This window comes from Phoxinus phoxinus, assembly GCF_949152265.1.
Source record: "Phoxinus phoxinus genome assembly, chromosome: 14".
Taxonomy (NCBI): Eukaryota; Metazoa; Chordata; class Actinopteri; order Cypriniformes; family Leuciscidae; genus Phoxinus; species Phoxinus phoxinus.
The window spans coordinates 9,271,036-9,296,999 of NC_136889.1; the positions used below are offsets into that span (position 1 = coordinate 9,271,036).

At 39.7% G+C, this 25,964-nt stretch overlaps 1 protein-coding gene across 9 annotated transcripts in view; it reads right to left on the minus strand.

The window, feature by feature from the left end:
• Positions 1-25,964, minus strand: part of kiaa1109 (KIAA1109) — a 56,606-nt gene that overhangs the window by 12,696 nt on the left and 17,946 nt on the right. For 5 of the 9 annotated variants that reach the window (XM_079635447.1, XM_079635445.1, XM_079635444.1 and 2 more), the window contains exons 28-67: positions 25,063-25,858; positions 24,286-24,356; positions 24,023-24,196; positions 22,942-23,062; positions 22,715-22,861; positions 22,515-22,636; positions 22,171-22,355; positions 21,354-21,575; positions 21,061-21,272; positions 20,803-20,954; positions 19,845-19,995; positions 19,575-19,727; positions 18,983-19,223; positions 18,750-18,895; positions 18,425-18,650; positions 17,424-17,591; positions 17,095-17,273; positions 16,801-16,976; positions 15,354-16,069; positions 14,085-14,330; positions 13,887-13,980; positions 11,048-11,254; positions 10,726-10,955; positions 10,390-10,619; positions 10,159-10,264; positions 9,959-10,056; positions 9,695-9,880; positions 9,421-9,589; positions 9,122-9,333; positions 8,641-8,839; positions 8,501-8,560; positions 7,472-7,698; positions 7,005-7,223; positions 3,917-4,047; positions 3,700-3,823; positions 3,496-3,611; positions 3,328-3,397; positions 2,317-2,364; positions 1,027-1,259; positions 737-940 (exon numbers count right to left, since the gene is read on the minus strand). In XM_079635447.1, the coding sequence (XP_079491573.1) occupies positions 737-940; positions 1,027-1,259; positions 2,317-2,364; positions 3,328-3,397; positions 3,496-3,611; positions 3,700-3,823; positions 3,917-4,047; positions 7,005-7,223; positions 7,472-7,698; positions 8,501-8,560; positions 8,641-8,839; positions 9,122-9,333; positions 9,421-9,589; positions 9,695-9,880; positions 9,959-10,056; positions 10,159-10,264; positions 10,390-10,619; positions 10,726-10,955; positions 11,048-11,254; positions 13,887-13,980; positions 14,085-14,330; positions 15,354-16,069; positions 16,801-16,976; positions 17,095-17,273; positions 17,424-17,591; positions 18,425-18,650; positions 18,750-18,895; positions 18,983-19,223; positions 19,575-19,727; positions 19,845-19,995; positions 20,803-20,954; positions 21,061-21,272; positions 21,354-21,575; positions 22,171-22,355; positions 22,515-22,636; positions 22,715-22,861; positions 22,942-23,062; positions 24,023-24,196; positions 24,286-24,356; positions 25,063-25,858 (7,767 nt within the window). The remainder of the gene's footprint in view (positions 1-736; positions 941-1,026; positions 1,260-2,316; positions 2,365-3,327; positions 3,398-3,495; positions 3,612-3,699; positions 3,824-3,916; positions 4,048-7,004; positions 7,224-7,471; positions 7,699-8,500; positions 8,561-8,640; positions 8,840-9,121; positions 9,334-9,420; positions 9,590-9,694; positions 9,881-9,958; positions 10,057-10,158; positions 10,265-10,389; positions 10,620-10,725; positions 10,956-11,047; positions 11,255-13,886; positions 13,981-14,084; positions 14,331-15,353; positions 16,070-16,800; positions 16,977-17,094; positions 17,274-17,423; positions 17,592-18,424; positions 18,651-18,749; positions 18,896-18,982; positions 19,224-19,574; positions 19,728-19,844; positions 19,996-20,802; positions 20,955-21,060; positions 21,273-21,353; positions 21,576-22,170; positions 22,356-22,514; positions 22,637-22,714; positions 22,862-22,941; positions 23,063-24,022; positions 24,197-24,285; positions 24,357-25,062; positions 25,859-25,964) is intronic. The other 4 variants (XM_079635448.1, XM_079635446.1, XM_079635449.1 and 1 more) reach the window with 3 other exon arrangements.

Below are 25,964 nucleotides of genomic sequence, written 5' to 3' on the forward strand. Positions count from 1 at the left end.
AAACGCTTTACAGCTCTGATCGAGATTAAATCCAGAAGAATAGAGCTCTGAATGGATGATGTTTTCTTGTAGGCCGAAACCTGGAAATGGGTTAGCATTTAAGCACTTACAGTTCCTAAAGTCAATGGGTTTTTTGGTTAAATGCATGAAATAAGGTCTGTGGTTAACAAGCTCAAGATATTTTATTCTACGACATTAAATACTGGTGTATTTTAAGCTTTTACTCTTCTTGAAAAAGGCAATTGCTGTCAAGTGGCTAAATGAGGTTGTTAGGAACAAAGTCATCATGCCGAACAGGTAAACTCATCTACACACCAGTTGGCTTTCACAGCCTCGTTGCTTTTATAACCACGCTATTGCAAACTATTCTAATTCACTCAAACTGAAAACGGCTTTTAAATAAACTCTGAAAAAGTTGTCGGAGTTTGAAAAAGTTGTCAGAGTTTGTTTATAGCCTATGTTTATATTTTTACTTCTGGCGATTGTATTTAAGCTTCAAAATTCATAAAAGTTGTTTACTTGTAAAGATTACGATGATGAACAAAACATGTAAATCTTTTGTTGGTCAAAAAGTTATCTGCAATAATTCAAAAGTCATTGAAAAAAAATCCTACTGGGTTTTTTGGAACCAGGGTGACACTAACTTCCATGTTGTCCTACAAGAATATGTCATTACTGCAGCGCTGCCGTTCATTTTATTTTCAAAATGTGTGGGCATTTTGGGTTGTCTCTTTACCTCCTCACTGCGAGATCTTCATGCTCAGATGGCTGGGTGCTGGGGTGCAGCACACACTTGCCGCTGTCAATCTCGACACGCACGTCCAGCTCAAAGTCAATGTTCCGTTCAGTGGGCGGAGCTAATCCTCCACGCTGAGGGGGTGTTTTGGGCCAGCGCTCGCTGAATAATGCCGAAAGTGCAGATGATTTCCTCTGAGAGCCCCTGAGAAACACAAATATATAGACCATCAGTTTAGGGAGCGTGCAATTGTGTTTGTCGAGTGTTTGCATGTGCTGTGTTTAACGCACCCTGGTCTGCGATAATAGCTGTGCGGCCTTTCCCTGTCAAACTCGTCATCTTTGTCCGAGTCCTCTGATGAAGTCGAGGAGAGGTCGTCCCGCCGACTGTCATCAGGCTGGAAGGGAATGGTTGGTGAAAAGACTGCTGGTGTGCCAGGGGCACTGAACACTGAGCATGATGGGTAATGGGCAGGATCATCAATGGTGATAGACAACAGGTCCACCTCTGTCTCCTCCGGGAACTTCAATCATTGAAAGCCAAAAGTCAGAAGATCTGTCTATGCATCTATCCATCTATTCATTCATTTCTCTTCTAAAGGAGTTACGTCTCTTCAACTAAGCGAGTGTTGACACATCCAGGTCGCATTTTTTTAGGATCATTAAGACGGCTGATATAATAAATTTTTAAATGTATGATCTGCTTCCAATATTGGGCAATAATGGTACATTCATTCCTTCAATTATAATGCTAATGTTTTGATGCCTAAATTCACTTATAGTATTTAAAACAATTGATTTTATTTTTAGTAAACTGCATTTTTTTTGTGGATTATAATATTTGTGGAACTATCTCTTTAAGTAAAGTGTTACCTTTTGTACACACAAAATAGTATAGAATTTTAATTGTCAGCCAATTTTCGGTCATCAAAATAACTACTGTATATTGGTGTCGGACAGAATTTTAAAATCAGGGCATCTCAACATTTTACTTTGAGTATAATGATAATTACAAACTCAAATGACAATTAATCTATCCATCCATTCATTCTTCTGTCCCTGTATCTGTTAATGTGCTCAAAACCTAAACTGGTCTGATTCCGACTCATAAACTGAATCCGTTGGCTGATAGCTCATAACCAGTGAGCACTTTGGAGAGAGCTTTTCCTTTTCCCAATTCATGCTTTCCACTAAGACCCAGCGGAGGAGAGAGGGATGAGAAATGAAAAGATGAAAAGATGGACAGATGACAAGACATCATGAGCAATGCAATGAACTAAGATCAAGTTCTAGACATGCTGAGGAAACAAGAGCTGATTGGTTAATACAAACACAGCACAAGAGCAGCTTCAACATATGGAGCGAGGGAGTGTGTGAATCAATGTGTGAGTAGAGAGATCAAGAGAAAATAAGACCACTTTCCAACCTAAGATGCAAAAAGGCTATAACCATTTGATTGAGAAAGATGATTTTTGATCGAGTTTTGAAAAGCAGTTTTGATTTAGCACAAGAAGATTTTCATGCAGAGATTCAGAGGTGATTTTAAGAATTTGATTTGACTTGATCGGTTTTCTCTGGTACCTTAAATACAGTGCCAGCTGGACTGGGGATTAGGTTTGGGGTTTCCATCTTAAACACAAACAAACTTATGAAAAACCAATCCATAAATAAAACCGGTATACTGAGCTATACAGTACACGATCATACGTGTTCAGCATATTGTGTGTATACTATACATGTGGCTTTTATAAAGTCAAGAGTGAAATACTTGCAGGTGAAACTATAAAACCACTGGGTGTGAAGTGTGTGTCTGTCCAAGTTCACAACCGTTAAATTAAAACAAAAAAGTGTTTATGGTCACCAAAACGGTGATTAATTTTTTTTTTTATAAATTCTGTAATATTTGAAAAAGTGAAAACTCTTTTGTATGCAGATTTGGTCCTCAAGAAACATTTCTTACTATTATCAAAAGTTGAAAACAGTTTTGTATATTTTTTTGTGGAAATCATAAATGTTTTCAGGACTTGATGAATAGAAAGTTAAAAAAACAGCATTTATTTGAAATAGAACTGTTTTCTAACATTATAAAAGTTTTTTTAACTTCAATTTAATGCATCCTTGCTGATAAAAGTATATATTTTTAAATGGTAGTGTATAATCAAAATAAGCTTTATTCAACTTTACAGTTTCATTGACATGTAAACAATGAACATGAAGATGGAACATTAAAGTGCGTTCACGCCATGTCGTAATTACCACAGCGATGCTGAACTCTAAAAAGCCTTCATGTGCTTGTAGAATTTGTGATTTTTTGAGAGCTATGACTTGTACCGTGTGTGGCCGCTGTACCACCTGACCACTGCAGATTTAAGGTGTGTTCGGCTTGAATCACCGCTGTTCAGATCGATCGGTAAACGGCATCAAAGAACCACGAGAGCGATTCAAAAACAAACAAGCACTTTTTTTACGGTAATTACGACATGGTGTGAATGCAGCATTAGAATGACGACAAAAAGATGCATAAAGCATTTCAAGTGAACAAAGTCAGACATTTCAGAGTCAGACACACACAGATGTATGCATGCACACTACCGTGTCGATGTTGAAGGTAACCCTTGGTGCTGGAGATGCTGCATCCACTTTGATATCGGGCAGGTCATCCCTTTAGAGAGACAAAATGAAAGAAAGTAAGGATGTGTAACTGAAAGACATGAACCCATCTGCAAATAACTGAGTGTTTACGAGTGTGAGTGTGTGTACCTGGGTCTATCCGACCTCTTCATTGCTGGTCTGCCTGTTGTTGAGATGCTCTTTGACCTGCTGTTGCTGTAGCTGGGCTTGTACCCTAAACCCCATTTATCTTTCAAAGATGCAGCCTAAACAAAGCATAACCATTTAATCTCTACCGGATTTACAGTGTATAATTAATAAGCAGTAATAAGGCGGAATCAAAGCGATTCTTACCCGCATGCTGGAGCGCCGCAGCTTCTTGCGCACATCTCGGCGGATATCATTGACAGCGACAGATTCCAACTGCTGGTAGCGCTGGATTTCCTGGTTAATAGTGCTTTCACTTGCACCCAGTTTCCTTAGAGAGAAAAAACGAGAATAATACGGATTTATTTTAGGCAGAAGCCAATTAATTGAGGTATTTTGGTTCTTAATGTTAGGCTGACATTACTTGAGATCGTCAATGACTTTGGCCTGCTCATTGAGTTCTCTAATGTCCACCAGGCGCTTGGAGAACTTTCGTCCACGAGCGTCGATTATCTGATTGCTCATAACTGCCTGTCTGCGCAGGTCAACAGACTCCTGGAAGAGAGAAACTACTGTTAATATAATATTTAGATGCAAGACATACTTAGGGGTGGGCGGTATGACAAAATCACGGTATGAGCGATTCAGAAATGTTATACAACACTTTATATATTTTTTGACAAATATTTAAAGCATACATTTACACTTCTGTTCAAATGTTTGGTGTCTGTACGATTTTTAAATGTTTTTGAAAGAAGTCTCTTATTCGCACTAAGACTGCTTTTACTTGATCAAAAAATGAAGTAAATACAGTAACATTGTGATATATTTCTACAGTTAGACATTATTATATTTCTATTTTGAATAAATGCTGGTCTTTTTAAAATTGTATTCATCAAAGAATCCTGGAAAAAATTATCATAGGTTCCAAAAAAAATTAAAATAATAATAATTAAGCAGCCGTTTCCAATAAATCACCATATTACAATGATTTCTGAAAAATCATGTGACACTGAAGACTGAAGTAATGGCTGATAAAAAAATCTATATTTAATAAGTATATTAAAATAGAAAACCATCTATCCATCTTCTTCCGCTTATCCGGGGCCGGGTCAGCAGTCTAAACAGAGATGCCCAGACTTCCCTCTCCCTAGACACTTCCTCCAGCTCTTCCGGGGGAATACTGAGGCGTTCCCAGGCCAGCCGGGAGACATAATCCCTCCAGAGTGTCCTAGGTCTTCCCCGGGGTCTCCTCCTGGTGGGACGCACCCGGAACGCCTCCCCGGGAAGGCGTCCAGGAGGCATCCAGAACAGATGCCCGAGCCACCTCAGCTGACCCCTCTCGATGTGGAGGAGAGCCGGCTCTACTCTGAGCTCCTCCCGAGTGTCCGAGCTCCTCACCCTATCTCTAAGGGAGCGCCACCCTACGGAGAAAGCTTATTTCGGCCGCCTGTATCCGGGATCTTATCCTTTCTGTCATGAGTCATGACCCACAGCTCATGACCATAGGTGAGAGTAGGAACTAGGGATGCACCGAAATGAAAATTCTTGGCCGAAACCGAAACCCGAAATAGAGGAAACCAAGGCTGAAAACCGAAAAACCCAAAGAAATGATGCCAATTATTAGTACCATTGCATTTATGGCTATGACTGTGAACTAACTTTACTAAAATCAAGGCATTGCAATTGCATAAATTAATATTAAAGTTTCAAAGAATAAATCAATTACAAATTATGCAAATATTTATTTAGCACATTGCAACAATGCACAGTATAAAATAAAATTCAAACTAAAAAGTTTAACTTGACCCCACTCATGTGTACATTAAAATGTACATATTTAATAATGTTTGTAAGGTTGTAATGGTCCATTAATTAAATTAAGGTCCATAAAAATTATGAACAGAACCGGTGACAAAGGGCAGCCCTGCCAGAGTCCAACATGCACCGGGAACAGATCTGACTTACTGCGGGTAATGCGAACCAAGCTCCTGCTCTGGTCCTACAGGGATCGGACAGCACTTAGCAGAGGGCCCCGGACCCCATACTTCCAGAGCACCCTCTACAGGACGCCACGAGGGACACAGTCAAATGCCTTCTCCAAATCGACAAAGCACATGTGGATTGGTTGGGCAAACTCCCATGAAACCTCCAGCATGCTGGAGAGGGTATAAAGCTGGTCCGGTGTTCCATGGCCGGGACGAAAGCAGCACTGTTCCTCCTGAATCCGTGGTTCCACTATCGGCCAAATTCTCCTCTCCAGTACCCTGGGATAGACTTTCCCAGGGAGGCTGAGGAGTGTGATCCCCCTGTAGTTGGAACACACCCTCTGGTCCCCGTTCTTGAAAAGAGGGACCACCACCCCGGTCTGCCAGTCCAGAGGTACTGTCCCCGACCGCCACACGATGCTGCAGAAGCGTGTCAGCCAAGACAGCCCAACAACATACAGAGACTTGAGGTACTCAGGGCGGATCTCATCCACCCCTGGTGCCTTGCCACCGAGGAGCTTTTTAACTACCTCTGTGACTTCAGCTTGGGTGATGGACGAGTCCACCTCCGAGCCCTCGGCCTCTGCTTCCTCAATGAAAGACGTGTCGGTGGGATTGAGGAGATCCTCAAAGTATTCCTTCCACCGTCCGACCATATCCCCAGTTGCCTCTAAGGCGCCGGACGGTTTGCCAGAATCTCTTCGAAGCTAACCGATAGTCTTTCTACATGGCCTCACCGAATTCCTCCCAGAAACGATTTTTTGCCTCCACAACTACCCGGGCTGCAGTCCGCTTGGCCTGCCGGTACCCGTCAGCTGCCTCAGGAGTCCCACAAGCCAGCCAGGCCTGATATATATATATATATATATTAAAATAGAAAACCATAATTTTGAACTAATATTTTTACAATATTACAGTTTTTCTGTATTTTTGATCAAATAAATGCAGGCTTGATCAGCATAAGAAACTTCTTTAAAAACATAAAAATGGTAATGTTTCCAAACAGTTGATCGGTTCTGTACATTTACATCCTTCTGGCATATTTCAACAGTCGCACAGTTTTTTTTTTACCATCAATCTGCCCAGCCCTAAGCACAGTCATGCATAAGAATCTATTCCAAAATCACAGAATATTAAACACTGTCAAAACAAGTGTGGATCATTGCAGACAAACAAAATCAAAACACCACCCCAAAAATCTGATTACTGAAGCAAAGACAATTCATGAGAAATGCATCCTCTGGAAATGTGAAATGAGAAGATGTGACTGGCCACTCATTTCTCATGGAAAGGAATCAGATGAGACTAAAAAGCAGCAGGAAACCGTATACTCCAGACTCGCTCAACAGATTTCAGTTGCTCAAAACCAAGAGTTCAAGGCACAATTCAACAAGGTTTTGAGCAATTTGACTAATCTTAAAAGAAACTTTCACCCTGAGAGTAGGAACAATATGGAGAGTGTGAAAGAATGTGACAGAGAAACAGAGAGGATTGAAAAGCAAACGGGAGCTCTAAAGTACATACACAGCCCCAGGACAAGGGTCTGGGATTTCTAGTTCGTTCTGCATTGGCTGAGGATGGCAGGCGAACACTTCTCGACTTTAGCCGAGTGATTGTGGATGATGGAGAAATATTACGACACTCAGAAGGTGAGAGGGGAGGGGGGCTGGGGCTAATGCCCAGAATGCTGTTCACCAGCCGCTTCCTGAACGAAAGTCTGGGGCTGAGATCACCATCAGGACACTGCAAACATGGGCCGGTTTAAAACAAACACAGACACACACTACTACACAGACATTGAGCACAAATACTAAGAAGAAACTTCACATAGCGCGTTTTGAACACAAAAATGACATTAATATCCAAACAATAAAATAAAAGAAACAGACAAACAATGTCATTTAAAAATAGAAAAATAGCCACAACCACTTTACAATGACAATAAAAGTGAGCCAACAAATGTTAGTGACGTAAAAAATGTGAGCTCTGACCATGTGTATAGGGGGAGACATGCCATCACTCTCGTCCTCGTCTGACAGGTCAGCCATGTTGACCGAGTTGAGGTCTGTGATGTCATCGGTGTCCTCTTCACCGGTCAGAGATGTGAGTGTGTTACCCAGAGCATTCAGACGCTTGCCGATGTTGGGATCCATGTGCACATCAATACCACACATCTTCCACAAGACATTGAGGGTCCACGTCCCTGCGCTGCTGCTCTCTGGAGTATTGAAAGGATTTGTTATTGGATACAGACAAAAAGTCAAATATAAAGTCAGCATTAAATCAACATTGACAATGTTTACTTTCTTAATGCGGTCATTTTATCAATGTACAATCCCTTTCAAGAGATTGGGGTCAGTCAGTTTTTTTAAGTATGTACATAATTTCCCATCAGGTCTAAAATATAAACGCTTATAATAGGCGTTTAAAAACCCGCTTTGGAAGAAATTATGATGAACTGACTCATTTAAATTGATCAATAAAAGTGACAGAATTTGTTTTGTCACATTATAAATGTCTTTAGAAATTGCAAAAAATCTGCATTTATTTGGAATAATATTCATCAAAGAATTCTGAAATTGTTTTCACAAAAATATAAAGCAGCATTGTTTAACTGTTTTCAACATTGAAAAAAATATTAAGACATGTTTCTTGAGCACCAAATAAACATTACAATGTTTCAAGGATCATGTGACACTGAAGACTGGGGTAATTCTGCTGAAAATTCATCTTTCCATCTCAAGAATAATATTTTTTGTATAATATATTACGGTTATTTTACAGTTATTTTAAATTGTAATATTTCATAATATTACTGTTTTACTATGTTTTTATCAAATACATATAGCATAGGAGAGCATATGAGACTTATTTCAAAAACATTAAACAATTGTACCAACCCCAAACTTTTGAACAGCAGTGTAAGCAAAAGTGCCCTTTTATAATTTTTATTGTTGATTTTTTTTGTTTGTTGAATAGAAAAAAAGTAAAATTAATTCAGAAGATCATTTCACACATACCTGCAGAGGCCTGGCCTGTTGTTCTGGAGCAAACCTCATAAGTACCATCAGGGACAACACCTGAAAAGCCACATTGAGTCTTTGAAGAATCAGGGGAGCGTTATAGGGCCAAAAATACTTTAACATTGAGTGTTACTCACAGGCATTCATGACCAGTTCTCCTCTGATCTCAGGTTTCCAGTCATCCCAAGTTGTCTCAAACCCCTCAGCAAATCGAATGCAAAAGTTTTTAAAATGTCCTTTGCTGACCAGAGACTCGGAGGAACAGGCTGTTATTAGCGTACTCTCGATGGTTAACACCAGTGCTGAGCCAGTGTCAAAATCAATACTGTGATTGGCCTAAAAGTACAGTAGGAAACAGTAACAAACATTTAACATCAATCATTCAAACAATTCATGTGCAAGAGTGAAATACAAGACAGGCAGTACTTTATACAGTTAAAGGCCAATCACAATTGGGGCTGCACATCTCAAAAAGCATCGTACGCTAAATTGACCGTAGAGACCACTGGTGGCAATGGTTCTATGATCTACTTAGGCCTACGATGCTTTTGAGAAACACAGCCCTGATGAGTTTAAACATAAAAAGAATGAAAAATAGATGCATCAGTGAGGATCCACCTGTGTAGAGTTGGTGATAGGCAGGCAGATGCCCAGGTCATTGACAGTTAGCTGTAGAAAGAGAGTGCTGAAGGCCTGGGCGCTGGTCTGCTGTATTGCTGGCAGTTTGTCTACCACTTCTTTTGTGGCCATATGAATGTCCGAGTTGAGAGCTAAGCGTTGTTCCTTCCAGTTATCATAGGCAGCCTTATAGTTCAGCCAGAACAGCACAGCTAAAAAAAGACATACAAATACGCAATTACAAAATTCCCCAATGGATACACATGAAAAAAACAAAAACAAGCTAAGTGTGGACTGACCTCTGTCAAATGCCACTGGTTGAGCAAAAACAATAGGACGGTTGAGGGTGATCAGGACGGCCTCTTTGTTTGAGCTGCCGCTGATCTCCTCCTGCAGAGCATTGCGCAAACCGATTCGAGTGCGGAAGTACGCCACCTGATGGAAATCTGACCCCGCCTCCTCATACACCTGCAAGAGAAAGTGTTTAACACTCATGCATCCAAAAGAAAACTTTATATGACAATAATGAATAACAGAGCATGAAGAAACGCTCATTTCTTTAACAGCGGCTACCTGATGTTTGACGATTTGCCCCAAAGCCAAGTTGAGATCCACTTGACATTTCCCAAAAAGCTTCAGGTAGTTACTTCCTGTGGGAGTAGTCTTGCACTGAACCCGATTGGACAGTTCAAGCTCAATCCAGCCCGTTTCAAAGCGCACCGCCCTCATTGAAGGAGTGGTGGCCGTCATTTGAATCCCCTGCAAAAGAGAAACGTATTCAACACGTCTGCAGAATTCAGCTTAACAAATAAATACATAATTTAAGGAAGTCCAAACCTTAAACGTCAGATTTAGAGAGTAAAGCAGGATTTTAGGTTTGTCGCCATCTGTTGACACATCGTGTTCATTCCACAGTGGGATTGGTTGTTCCCCTCCTACAGAAACACACGCATTATAAATACAAATGAAATAAATACAAATTTAAATAGATGGAAAAAAATGATCCATTTATGCTACTTGTTCTTCAACACACATACCTGAGACTTTCTGGATGACCTCATTGACCTCCTTCATAAAGACCTTTTGTAAGAAGACTAGATGGTTGAGCAAATCTGTGGTCAAGTTGTGTTCGAAAGATCCAATCTAAAAAAAATGAAGAAACATTTCTAAAATGCTCTATTTCAACCATATGCATCCATCTGTAATGCTGGAACAAACTGATAATCAAGCAGTTAGAACAATTTCTCATTGAAAGGTCAACGACACACCTCAGCTACACAGCGCAAGTAATTTCCCTGCAGATAGTTGCTGTATTCTGGGGCCCAGGCTGTGTCGCTGTGGCCCTCGTGCTCCTGTATAATGTACTGTCCTGACATGGTGACGGGAGGCAGATTTAGGCTGGCAGTGGGGGGCATGGCCGACACGTCCACAGGGGAAACCTTTGACTGGAAACACAGCTTATGATTGGGCAGTTCGAAAGTAAAACGCGTCTGAGCACCTGTGAGAGGGAGACAAAAAAACGATAATCGTTTTTAATTGTTGTATCTTTGTTTTCCAGTGCGTTATGGAATAAATTAGCAATTCGCTTGTGGAATTGTGGGTACCAGTCATGCCATGGCTTTTCATGCGACCCATCTTGTATTCTGCTTTAAGAGAGGGCAATAGGGCTGCGCCAATAGTGATCCCATCGAGCATAGCGCTGAATTTCAACACGATTGGCTTCTTCTCCAGTCCCTCGGGCAGCTGAGGAAACTCACTGGCCTCCACTGGAGTTTGATTGACACTCACTTCAGAGGGCTGCGGAGTTGGCGTCTCTTCTCGGTTGGGAGGAGGGCTGATAAACAGGAAACCAATTTAAATTAATATCGGCAATAAAAAAAAATATCATAAGAGTTGTGAAAAGAAAGTGGCAGAGGTTTGCCTCACATGTTGGAGGGCTGACGGATGAGGTCTGAAATCTGTTTTGAGAGCTGATGGGAGCTGCGGACCATCATGCTGTGCAGCGTTGCAGGATGTTGTGGGATGTTGATGAAGATAGCGCCCACTTTAAATACTGCAGCATTATTGGTCTTCAGCCCACGCTGTGCACTATATAAAGCCTGGGACTTTGCGATGTTACACTTCACCACAGTCCTAATACACAAGTACACACACACAAAAAAAGGAACTTACTTCAAATGCTCACTTTGAAATCAAAGGCTGCATGTTACACCGAGCAGTCACATAAAACAATGTCTGTGAAATGTAAAGACAGACTTTGGCAAAATGTACAAGTGAAATGTTCATGTGGCTGGAAACGAGACCTTGTAGATATGGGAACTGCAACGAGAGAGAGATCTAGATGGATTAATAGAAAAGAGGAACGGGAGAGTTTCAGCTCCTGATAGCTTGACCATGGACTGTCCATCATATTCATACTGCACAGAAAAATAAAAAAATTGGCAAACACTTGCCAAAATGACAAGCTCCAATCAGATTGCCTGACGCATATGCAATTACATCCACCGGGCTGCTGCAATGAGCGCATTTGAGGAGGAACTAATCACTGGATTTGACAGCTTTTCCCAGGTTTGAAGCATCAAGAATATTATAAAAGATATTAAAAGACTTTTATATGAGGCACATAGCAGCAGCACACAAACTCAATATCCACAAGCAAAACTTTATAATCGGTTTTCTGTTCTGAGTTATGAGCTTGTGAAATACTTATTACTTTTGGAAGAACAGGGTAAAAAATATCACATATTTTTGGTAAAAACTGTTCTCAAAGACCTACAAGCCAATCTATTATTATTGCATCATTGATTTCAGATAAAACTTCAAAAGTGTCAAATGTCAATAATGTAGCAAAGTCGAGGCAAGCAGCTTTCTGTTGCAAATTCGCGTGACCAACTAGAACCCGTTATGAAAATCCGAGTGGGGAAATCTTTGACCCTAACGTGAAATTTCCAGTTAAGTGAAGTTCTATTGAAATTACCGGATTCTTCCCCAAAAATTTACCAATCAATGGGATTTGAGCGCATTAAGTGGGCAGATCTTGGTCAGAATAACCTGTGAAGTGGTCCAGACTGCATGCCGATAGTCAAAAGCTTTTCTCAGTGACACTAGGTAGTAGAAAACCACTCATATAACTTACTGACAGAATTAATAAATATGATTTAAAAAAAAATTGTGTTATGAGGATGTTATGATTTCACTGACCACTGTCTGAAGATACTATATCTGTTAAGCCTTTATATGAGAGAGCTGTGGCGGGATAGAGGGGGTATGAAATGTTATGACAGTAAGAGTGAACACCACATGTCATATGATTGACATATGGAAGGACTGTGATATCCAAATATTATGGAGATGTTATGAATGGTAATGGAGAAAAGGACAAGGTTACTGAGGAAACTTAGACATACAGGAACTCCTGCTTGGTTGTGCTGGTAGGTGAGGTTGGAAAATCCTCTAGTCTGCCAGCGAGAGAGGCAGAAAAAACAAAACAAAAATGACAGATAGAGAGAACAGAGGAGAGTAGAGAGGAGGAAGATAGAAGAGGGGAAGTTATCCACAGAAAACATTTCAAAACTGTCACATATGCTGTGATAAATCTGTCCTCTTAGAAAAACATTTGAAAGAGAGACCATAAGAACAAAAACAGATCCAAGAATGACTTCAAACTACTTTAAAATATGACAATAGCAGAGAATATGCTAGGAATAAAGTGCATTTAAAATCCAGATTCAGACGTTGCACTTCAAAGGCTTCAAGGTTGAAACTAAACGCATTTTACATTTCCTGAAGCTAAGGTGTTGTGGGACGTTCCCAGGGTGCAGTTTCTAAATGTTTTAGTTTTTGATGTTTTTAGTTTGCTGTCATGTGGTTGCTAGAAACATGGTTAACTCTCTATGACAATCTGGACTTTAAATACACTAATATTCAAGGTTTGGAATTAATAAAATAAATGAATAGTTTACGGTAAATAGCAAGCACGCATCCATTTCTATTTAAAATTTATGCTTGATGCATGACAATAAATGAATCAAAACAAACAAATAATTCAGCTTTGCCATCTTAGGGATAAATCACATTTTAAAATTTTACGGTGTTTTGATCAACTAAATGCAACCTTGGTGAGCATTAGAGATTTTTCAATCAAATTATTAAAACAATTTACCGACCTCAAACTTTTTAACAGTAGTAACTTTCCTCATTCAGCAAAAGTATATGAGGTCCTGAATTTTTTACAATTTAGCATTTAGTCCGTAAGTTGATTTGTCAGACCGATCAAATAAACAGAGCAAATATTAAGGCTCCACATAGATATGTTTACATTCTTCAGGAAAGTCACCCTACCAACATCTTAAAGTGTATTGCATGTGAAACTGGGATTGGAAAGAATTGTAGAAAGAAAAATTAGTTACACTTTATTTCAATGGTCCACTTTTGATTTGGATTCTTATTTAGATGGTCCTTCTACTAAATATGAGTAACTTTGCAACTACATATCAACTAACTCTCATTAGGGTATTAGTAGACTGTTATCAAAAGAAAGTGTTAGCAGATATTAAGCAGACAGTCAATCAATACTCTAATGACTGGTAATTGACATGTAGTTGCAAAGTTACTTGTAGTTAGAAAAATGTCTAAAGTGGACCATCAAAATAAAGTGTAACCGAAAAATTACACACTTCAAGGTAAATGGATTTATAAGGTGGACTATGATATTTGATAGAGCACTCAATAGGTCTTAACGCCTGGTGTTAAGGGAACTACTGACTGTATATCTGGTGAGATTCCTTCCAGAAGCACAATGTTCACACATCCGATATGAGCCGAGGCACAGGTCTCAGTCATCTTCTGATGGAGAATGTCTACAGCAAAAGAACAGGAATTACAGGATATTTCATCTGCAAGGCTTTAGTTGGTGAACAAGATATTTTAATATTTTAAAGTATGTGAATGCTGTTTGCATTACCCTTCATTTTCTCCTTTAAAGTAAAACTGCCATGTATTTTCTTAAGTTCTGCCTCCATGGTTAGTCCTCCAATGTCTGCTTCCAGATGTGTGCGGTTCACCATGCCAACGCCAAACACGATCAGCGTCACATGCTGGGGCTCAGAGGTTACCAAACTTCGCCTACGACCCAGCCGACTGGGCGGCGTCTCGCCCTCCGATTCAAACACCAATCGACATGGAGGATCAGCAGGGCTCCTCCCACCCTCTGAATAGCAAAAATAAACAGTTTAATAGGCAAATTTGGCCAAAAGCAAAGATTATTATGCTGGCAGATATTTTTATACCAGTCAGATACAACTTAAGATGCTAAAATATTTTTACGGCAATGTATGAGACAATAGCTAAGTTTCCATCCACTTGTCAATCGAATTATCTGAAGTTCGGTAAAAAAAAACTCGAAAAAACTTCACAAGCTTGTGAAAGTGTGTTTCCATCCAACGGCTTTAAAGCGAATAAAACCTATGCGTAATGACGTCACATACTGTTTTGCGATCAAATTGGTATATCGAATTGATTCGAGACATTAAGGTGTTTCTATTCATTTTCGCACTGAATCGCACAACATTCAAGTCAACACTTGCGAACAAAGTTTTGCTAGACAAAATGCAATTCATTATTTATTCAGCAAATAACGTTTCCATCAGCGTTTATCGCAAAAGCCGTATATAGATCAAGATAAAATCCGATGAGACCGAACGCATTTCATTTGAGTCGATATTCATGAAATTCAATCGAATTTTACTGTTTCCATAAGGCATTTTTCATTCGATATCACTTAATTTGGATAAAAACGTGTGGATGGAAACATAGCTAGTGTTTCCTCTATCTAAATATCATTACCACAAAATATTTTTACCATAATGTATAATCAAATAATGACATTTAAACTGTATTTACCGGTATACATCTTGGTGCAATAATCAGCTGTAGTGTCTTTTAATATACATTTATTGTATTCACCAAGGATGAAACTCAGTACTGTATCACAGAACTGAACATTTTTATAAGAATAATTTGAGAATATTGTACAATTTAAATAATAATTTAATTAATACATTTTTACTCATATTAAATGAATATTTCTTGAAAATAATAGCCATAAATAGGCTTAATTTAAGGCTTAAATAGGATCATTCTTTTTAAATTATCATTATACTTTTTATATTATTTCATGTTTTTTCTTTAAGAAAATAAAAGCAATTGAAATCAACAGAGCAAGAAATCCTACCTGAAAGGGCATTGTCTTGGTTCTTCTCCAAGATGCCTGTGGGGTCTGATATGAGCGAGTAGAAATTAAGAAGTTTGTACATGTTCTGCCAGCACTCGGCCGACGGCTCGCTCTGTTCTGACACTGTGATGGAGTCCGAGTCATCCATCTGAATGGTCATGTGATCTGCCACATCGCGTGAACCTTTCCGCGATACTTTTGAAGTTCTTCGCTCTGAACGTCCCAGCGTTCCCCTTCCACGAGGCTCTCGATTCCTGGTCAGCGTGTCCAGGCCTGGGCCGACCACTGTGCGTTTGCTCTTCTGAGTGCCCAGTCGAGCAGCTCCGTTCAGGCTCCCACGAGAACTACGGCTGAAATCAGACGAGCGGAATTCTCGATAAGGCCGTGCCTTGGTGGGCGTGGGGGAAGAGGAGCCGGCAGTGTAGCGGTTGAGTTTGATGTCAGTCTGTGTGGCTTTGATGTCATCAATCATTGTGCTGAACTGGTGAATGAGGCGGACCAGGGCCATATCCACATGCTGGCGAATCGCCTGACAAGCGAGGGTAAAATGGCAGTGCACGCTAGCCTGGGGTCTCCGGCTCAGCTCGTGGAAAGACAGCGCGCTGGCAGAGGGAGGGGTTGACATGCACTTCTCTAACACGACTGCATTCAAACTGAAAGTCTCAATCATCAGGGCAGGCTTGAAATCAAGAGGGGGGAGATTTACCATGCCCTGCCTGAAACACAAAAACATACCATACTAAAATTAGCGAAATGCTACATTATGACTGCTTGAGTACTCAGTAGGTAAAGTAGACAATTGTCCATTGTGGGACGGCAAGGTAAACCATGGTAAAATTAATGAATGATGATAAATATAGGATAAAATAAATGGCCGCCAATACATTTGAGAGAAAAACATCATCTAATCAATGAAAATATTTATGTAATAATTATTTCACATAGCTATTCATAACCACCTATTTTACAGAAATAGTGCTTAAAGAATGAAATTTTACTGCTTTGCGCTCATAGTTTCAATTAGAACACATCACATCCGGTCAGGCGGTCGCATTCATTCTAGCCGCAAAACATCAAATATTCCAGCCCACCGAAAGTTCCAAAACTTTGCATATGGTCAGAACTCCACAAAGCTCCCTTACTACTCTACATGTGAAATAAATGACATCAGATCAAATGATTTGTTTGTGGTAAACAAATTAGTCAGTTACTGTTAGTCATGGTCAACTCAAAATGAAGAACCTTTTTGTTTTGTGCGCTTTATTGACTGGGTATTAATTTTGGCAATGTGTTGATAAAGATATACATTTGCAGTTTTTGTAATATTTTAATATTAATTATTTTTATTCATTTAATAAAAAAAAAAGATAAAATAAAAATAAAGGGGGGGATTACTCTTTCTAGGATATCTCTAGAAAGATAAAAGCTGGCATGGGACAGTTGTTACCTGTGTGCTCGTTTGTTCTTCCTTTCTTTGCTGGTGTCAGAGTCGACAATGTCAGCTCTCAAACACTCAAGAGTGCCGCTGAAGGATAGGTGCTCCCCAAAATACATCTTGTAACTGAGTGGAGGAGCATCCTGGGGCTGGATACCAATGTGACTCAACAAAGGCTTAAAAACAACCTGTATGGATAATCCCAAGAGAGACACACACACAAACAGAATGAGAGAGGCAATAACATGTGCATGCACGGTCATAAATAAACAATTACACATTGATAAGTATTCCTGGTGCACACACCTGTGCGTCAGCAAGCTGTACAGCTGCAGGGCAGAGATTCGTCTCATCTTGTTCAAGCAGGTCCTCCTGACTTGTGCTGTGCTGGGAGTGTGTGTGCTGAGAGTGTGTGTCCAGTGTATTCTGATCACTGGACAGTACAGTGTTAAAATCTGATGCAGAAGGAATGGTGGGGAGAACTCCTGTATGTAAAGAGTTAAAGACATTCAGTGCAAAATGAACATACTTCAATAAATAAGTCACTAATAATCACCAGCATCATGGACAGATATAGATATACGTTCATACAGACTTCATACTCGTATACTTCTGTCAGTACACGAATCGCTCACCTCCAGTCTGCAGGCTGTTGTGTTGAGAGCGGTTGAGGGGAGAGTCCTGGACATTGCCGCCTGTTCGGTTGCCAACAGCGTTTGACATCCAGTTGTAGAAGCTGACGGAAAACGGCTCCGGAAGAAGAGCTCCGTGTTCCGTTAACACGTCTGCACCCACAAAGTTGCCTACCCAAAAACAAGAGACATTTAGCGTGAACTAGAGTTTGAATAGTAGGTGGTTTCTACTGGTGGTTGGCACAGCAACATGTTTGATAAGGTGTTCTGAGGGGTTGTTAGCACACTGCTCAAGTCTTTGTCACATACAAGTCAGTAGAAGTAGAAGTTTTTTAGGGATGCACATATACACACATATATATATATATATATATATTCATTCTACATATACAATTCAATGTGTGTATATGCACATCCCTAATAAAATTACTACAGCGAAAGAAAGGAAAAAAATAGATAAAAGCTAAATGGAAATGTTTTTTTTTTTAAGACAAAAGCACAAAAAGAAAAGAAAAAAAGAAAAGAAAAAGAAAATACAAAACAATAGACAGATTTTCCCATTCATTAACTGGTATCAGATATTGGAAATGTAATTATTCATGCTTATTTTTCCTATTTTAACATCTGGATTACCGTCACCTAACACTCAAAGTTATTCTTTAATAACACTAGAAAATCTCAAGATTAATACCCATTTTTCATAATGTACATTAAAATAGAGCATTTGTAACAATTAAAACGGTTGAATTTTATTTTCATTTTAGTCGCCAACCCAGTTTGGTTTCTCTGTACTTTTATGGTATTTGACATGCAGACACTCTCTGGGCAGAAAAATAATACTAAAAAAGAAAGAAAAAAATCAATCACAATTAAGTTATAGAAATCCACTCTCACAGGAAACACCATATATCAAGAAAATGCATTCGTCTTCCTAGTTCACATTTTGACCCGACTAATATTAGACTGCAAAAAGCAATAAACTCTGAATGAAGAAAATTATGTACTTGTACGTGTCAGGGAGCTGCTCTTGGCTGCGGTTTGTTCGTTTGCTCGAAGGGGCGTTGCTTCTAGCAGGTTATGCAGACTGTGGATGCTTCCTGTCAAGTAGCTTAGCAACGATTCTTTCCTAGGGCTATGATTGGACTGTAGCCCTGCCCGACTGACATGAGCGGGAGAATCAGCTGCTGTATCTCCACTCGTGTAGCTCAGGGACTGGTAAGGGTGGGAACCCTTAAAAAAAAAAAAAAAAAAAAAAAGGCATTTAATTTCCAGCTTTAGACCAAGATCTATCAAACTTATACACCGTATCAACAACAGACCCGCACAAACCTTGATCCTGAGTGCAGACTCATTGTGTGCGTGAGATTTGGACAGTTTTCTCATGATCTCGACTCCAGTCACAGGGGCAGAGTTACCGGTAGGAGCAGGACGACTAGATACTCCCTCTAGCAGCATTGTATGTTCACTTACAGTGCCTAAAATGCACATAAATTACACAAAATATAGATAAAGTATAATGTTAAAAAAAAAGCTCTATAAGATTTCAGATTTAATATAATTACCCGCATCAAACTCAAACTCGGCTCCATCAGCGCTGGTGTCACTCTGCAGGGCAGCACCACTATCCGGCGCCTGTGTCTGATCAGGCTCGATGGGGTCTGGCTCTTTGGGTTTAGGAAGTTGATTGGGACGTGGCAAACCAACCGCCTTAAAGCCCTGAGTGACAACAATGAATTTCATCCACTGACGCGCAAGTGCCACCATACCTTTCCTCAGGGTGACCAGAGCAGGCAGTCCATCATTCTAAAAAGATAAAGATGCATACGTAATAAAAGATTAGCCAGGTATAATTAACAACAGACAGTTAAATATAATATCAGTAAAATAAATGATTATTCTGCTTAAGCTGCAGTTACCACTTTAATTTATTGCAATGCATTTTTCATGTTATCTAGCTCAAAAACAAGCCAGGACACCACTGCTAATACAATCTGGAAGAACATGGGTGAAGTAATTTCAGACTTTACAGCAGTCAGTGAACCTTGAAGCCTTGAAACGAGCATCAACCAATCAGAATCAAGAATTCAACAATGTGGTAGTTTAAGAACAGTTAATTCATGTGCAAATATGTGCTCTGCAAGCATAAAAACTTACCATGGTGGCCTCTTCTATAATGCTGTAATCGGCCTGCTGCAGGTAGCGATGTAGAATATTGCAGAGTAAGCAGGACGGGTTCTCGTGAAGATATCGGGCTCGCTTTGTAACACGGTTATACTTGCTGCGGAATGGAATGTGAATACTCTTTTTCTGTTGGATTGAAGCACACATGCACATAAAATTAGGCCGGGTTAAGTCTAAAACTCTGCTGATAAATTGTGCTCAAGTCCATGGGTTTCTAACAGTGTAAGTAATAACAAGTCTGACCTCCAGGGCCTCAGTCATAATGCAGCCCATGACCGCGCACACACGTAGTGTGGCTTCCATGTCCAGTTTCTGCAGTGAGGATTTCAGCTGGTCAATGGGAACCAACCACGCACCGACGGCAGGGGTCGCAGTACTCAAGAGATTCAGCTGCCTGCAGACACATTCAACAACATAGACCTCATTAGCCATACAAATATCCATGATTTCCTTTGAACCGAATCAAAAAGACTGCAGCCAAATATATACTTAGGGTCCACAATACGAGTCCAGGGAGTGCATTTTAAGGGGGGACGGAGTTCCAGTTCAAAATGGAGAGAATTTACATCTTTTATCGACATAATAGCCCCCAAGCCCTATGCAAATTAAATGCATAAATATAGTGGGATTTTCTGCATCTATGGTTTAAAAATATAAAATATGTCCCCAACAAGGGCCCCCAGAGAAACTTAGCCATTTCCACCACTGTATACACGTATATTCAATATGCATTCTTTCTCAAAACAACAACTAATACGTCAATATAATCAGCCCTTGTGAGATTAAATCGGCCAATACCCCTGCCCAACTGGTCGTTTTACAAAAAGAGGAAATTTTATCTAATGTCAGCCTTGTTACTGAATTGTGCATGTTTTCTTTTTTACAATATTCTGTTTGTGTGTATGTGTTTGATCATTGTAAAGTAAACGAGTGTAAAAACAATTAAAATTGTGTGTACATCATATTGAAGATTATTACATTTTATTACTAATAGATCTGACATCAGTGGCTTCTGGTTACAAAAAATAGTTTATGTATAATTTTTTATGCATTATAATATTTATTTCATTGTTATTATTAATATTATAATATATTTTTGGCACGTTCTGATAACCAGAAAGCACATCCCATCATTCACTCTGCTTTCTGGATATAAAAAAATAATAACTTATGAAAATATTCTTTATTTTTACGTGTGTACCTGGACATGGCTGGAGCTTGAGATCGAATGTTGGTTGGCGCAGCAAAGCTGAACCAGATCTCCTTTATAGTCAGCTTCATACTGCTGGAGTCAGGAGGTGGAGGCAAGAGGGGCAGGTCCTTTTTCAGATCATCTGACTCCACTCCCTCATCCTGCACAGACAAACATGAGTGAGAAATAATGTGAGAAACAAAGACCTAAGGAAAACCTACAAGATCTCAAATGGCCATTAACTAGAAGTGAACAACATATGAGAACCTGTTCGTCAGAGTCTGAATTGTTGTTGGGTTCAGAGGTAGGGCTCTGTCCATCATTGGGAAGGTTATCATCAGATACATCAGTGCTGTAGCCACTTCCTGTCTGAGAACCACTCGAACCGTTTGATTTCGAGACTCCAATCCTGACGCCGTTGTCGGCCTCGCCCATCACCCCAAAAGCACTGTAGAGCACGGCCCCTGACTGCCGCCCTCCTGAGGAAGATCCAGACATGCATTTCTTACTCCTGAAAGACGAATGTTTAATGCTATCAGAAATTCACATGTGTATAATACCTTTGACAGTGAGGTTCTCAATCCCACACTCAAACATAATCCAACCCCATTTCTCAGGGCTGGCCCCAGAGCGAGCATGGTCAGGGGTGTGTTCTGGGACGTGCTCAGTACAGATGGAGGGCTCAGTCTCATCCACTAAAACAAAGTCATCAGTTTCTTCCAAACTGAAGAGAACCTTGGACTTCTTGAAAGGAATGGCAGTGATGGCACAAGCCCCAAGGTCTGTTAAAAACATAAATATGGAACAAACTTAATTACAATTCCAAAAGGCATTCAATAAACAAAATGCACACAAAAAAAAAAACACAAAAATGTATTTGTGTCATAATTTATTATTGATAATATTGACTAATCTGTTAAATTATTTATTACCTATTAGAATAACTTCTAATAAAAAGGAAAATCCATGCGATAGGAGAGACACTGTAATTTATAATGTTATCATACAACATTACTTCAGAATGCAGCAACTGACCAATCAGAGTATTCTCAAGAGACGTGTAATAAATATAGTATCCATATTTATAGCCTGCCTTCTGGCCGTAGGTATAGGTTACCGATGTGTAGAAAGCCCAAGTTTAGTAAGAGTTTTGTTCCTGTATCAATACAAGCTCTAAATACATAGGAATTTGGCCATTGGTGCGTCAGGTATGCTCTCTTGTTTTTGTTTTTTGTATATGTTTATATGTTCATGTTCTTAATATGTTATGTGTGTTTGTATTATGTACGCATCTATGGTGGAAACACATTTCCTCTCGAGGACAAATCAAAATCAATCTATCTATCTATCTGGATATAAATTTGAGTGTGTGTGTACCTGATGAGTCCAGGCCGCGGAGTTGGCTGTGTATGCGATGTATGTTGAGTCTGGCTGCGATCTCCTTGCCTTTCTCGATCCCAGCATTAGAGCGGAGAGAACCGCTGGACTGAGGTGCCATCTTAGACGCAGACGAGTACTTCTCCATCATAGCAGAGGGCTTTTCTGTGTCCTCCACTATACCTCTACACATCACACATTAACAGTCAGAGCAGTACTAACTGTCAAAATGATATATATATGTGTGTGTGTGTGTGTGTGTGTGTGTTATATACACACACATACATTATATATATATTTATTTATATGAGAAATATAATATTTGGACAGATATTTGCAGTTACCTATTCATGCGCAGCTGAGTAGCAATCCGGTCAAAACACAAGGCCACGAGAGAGACATGTGTGACACTCTTATTGGAGGGCGAACTTTCTTCTACGGATGCCTGGAGTACACAAAGATTCACCTGCAAAAAAAACATGCAAACATATTTACGTCTACCATTTTTACATGACAAGCTTTCTCCCTTTCACACACACGGTACCTTTGGGACAGTGACATTAGCCTGCAAACCCTTTATCTTCACATTGTCAGGCTTGATTGACAGATCAGTTTGTCCATGCGGTGTGCTCAGAGACCCAGGGGTGGTTCCCTCTGTCTTAGACATTTTGTGCTCTGCTTTCGCTGTGCTCTGGAAAACGCAACATTCATCATGATCACGTTAAAGACTGAGTGTGGTGTCACGTCTCTATGTTGGTATTGATCACTTACAGACTCAGAGACAGTGGATTTACTGATCTGATACACTTCATTAAGCACTTTCCCATGCAGGTCATCCAGGATTGATGCAGGGTGGCGAATACTGGCAAAGTGAACCATGGACTCAATGTACCTGGACAGAACAACAAAAATGATTTCACAAACACTCTGGCATTTAGTGAAGACCCCATTAAATCACTTGACGAGAACATTTTTCTTTCCTATGTTAGCAAGACATACTGAAGGGCTTGTTTGTTCCTTTTTTAAACAGCCAATAGGCTTTAGGCATATCACAGCCATGATTTGGATGCAAGTCAGATGCATTTGGTATTAGGAGAAGGGACATTCTCAGTCCAGAGAGCATTTGTTTGGACAAAAATCTGTGTAGTGCATGATTAGTCATCCATTTTCATCCAAAGGCATTCAAGAAACAAACCAAAAAACAACATAAAATGTATTTCAGCCAAATTATTCATGATAATATTGACACATTTTTTTGTTCATAAAAATGCAGTCTCTCTCTTTGGTTATTTAATATTTTCATAATATCAGACAGAACTGGTGTCATGGGGTTTTTAAAGGGATATTTCACCGCTGGAAAGATTAAATTGGGCCATTTATGTAGTAGAAATGTGAAATTATTTTAGAAGTTGGTGTCTTCTAGACTGAGAAAAACCAGAAAATTAATTTTTGGCTCATGTGGATGAAAGACAACAACTCCCAGAATGCACTTGCTTCGCTGCCCTACAAGGCCACTCCCAAGCCACGCCTACCGGTTACAGAGGGCAATATCGGAAGAAATTATACAACTAGGCAACTAGTTGACTCGAAAACATGCGGAACTAGCTCCTACTACTGGCTCCTACTACCGCTGGCCAAAAAAGCCTCTGCTAAATGACGTTTTTTGCGTCATCTGAGTTTTTTTTCAAGACACACAATACAGAAATCTCTCGTCTCAGGGGGACATGAGGGAGGGAAGCACAGTCATTCGAAAATACTACCGGGTTTCTACTGATACAAAGCTTAATGCTAATCGGTGAAGTATCCCTTTAAGCTCAAGGTGGGCAATGTGAGAGCTGCTGTGATGTCTGACCTGTCTAATGCTTCAGCTACTAAAGGAGTCAGGACCACATTGACCGCCCCTTTGACCTCTACGATGGCTGTGGTTCTCGTCTGGGCAAGAGGCTGATCAAGGGTCCAGTCCTCTGTCATTGTGTCCTCATCAGTGTTGTCCATCGCCCGCTTGTCAAGGGGTGTGTAAGGTGTGCTGCAGATACATGCACACAAAATGCATGATTGTAATTATTCTGCATGATACTGAAACAACCACTGTTGATTTGATAAGTCTCGTATTACCTATTTATATCGCCCATGAGCTGAACTCCTCTGTCCAATAGAGAACTGGCAGACAAACCAGCCTTCACCATCTATAAAAGGACACAAAGACAATTATTGACAACATATAATGAAAGAACAAACAACATGCTTACACATGGGTGTCTTTTACAAAGAACTTAAACAGGTAATTTTACCCCAAAGTTATTCTTTGCATGAAGAAAATTAAATGTATTATGTATTTATCATATTACATACTGTTAATTTAGTAAATGAACATTCTGTAATGTCTTTATTTAAATATTTATATTTAAAGAATTAGAATCAATATTAATGACTAATTACTTTTAAAATGAATTCAGGTTAAATTAATTAATTCATTGTTATTGTTTCATATTATTAATTATTATTATTCATGACAATAACATTATTTCACATTAATATATAAAAAGTACTTTGTAAATTATATAACATTATTAGTTTTATTATCTAAATTGTAATTTATAAAGACAGCACAGGACAATAAATAAACGTATACATTTATATATATATATATATATATATTTTTTTTTTTAAACATTTATATTTATAATTTTTTTTATATATAGTTAAATATATTCATAAATTACTATTCATTTGGGAAGGGTTGCTAAATTTTTCAGGAAATACAAATATAATTATTTTATTTATGCAAATAATATTTGTTCCCGATATAGGTGTGAAATCTGACCTGGACATTTCTTTATAAAATTCACCACTGCATAAATAATATTTTACAATGAAGGAAAAACTATTTACCTTAAAAGACGGGATGGACAACTGGTCAAAGGAGGCGGAGCTCTCCTCACTTGTAGGCGTGTCAAGGTCAAGTGGGCGATGCAGTGATGACTTAGATGTTCTCTTATTGGTTGGCTGCTTAACAGTCCAGTTTGACACATGATAATGTGCAAGGTAAGTTTGGTAACAAGCCATTAAATGTGGCTGTGTTGTCAGAAGGCCAGTCTCCGCCTTCTCGGTTTCAACAGATCCCTCCTCCTCTAATCCAAGTGCAGAGACAAATGAGGCTTGGGAGGTATGACTAGGTATGGGAGGTGGGCGGCTCTCAGCGATTGACAGAGGTCCTTCCACACTGTGGTATATGGAGGTGCGGCTGTGCTCTGTGTGGGGCTGACCCTGTTGTCTTCGTCTGCGTTTCCTCCCTGGATAGGTACCTGGACCTTCATCGCTACTGATTGGCTCAAACTCCTCATTGGCGCTAAAGTACGCTTCACTGTCAGCCACAGACATGGAGGAGTCAACAGAGCGGTACTGATGGAATGTGCTAGAATCAGCTGACGGAGTGAAAGGAAATGCTCCGTAGCTTCTTCTCTGCCTTGGAGAGTCTAAAACGTTTTCGTCGCTACGGGAAACCTCGCTACTAAACTGCACACCAGTAGGAGGCGTGGCTTTCTCCGCGAAGACAGCAGCCGATAGGCTCTTGGTGCTCCCAAGGCGAGCTGATTGGACAGAGGACTGGCGCTTTAAAGGAGAGCGGAGCGGAGAGCGTAAGGGTGGACCCTCAGGGATTGGACCATCAGTGGTTACATTCATTAACCTGAAAACATACACACTGTAAAATACACATACAAACAAAAATGTAGTGGGGAATCGAAAACCTGTTTTAATCAGAACCAGTTTTATTTGTGCAAAATAGTTGTTGT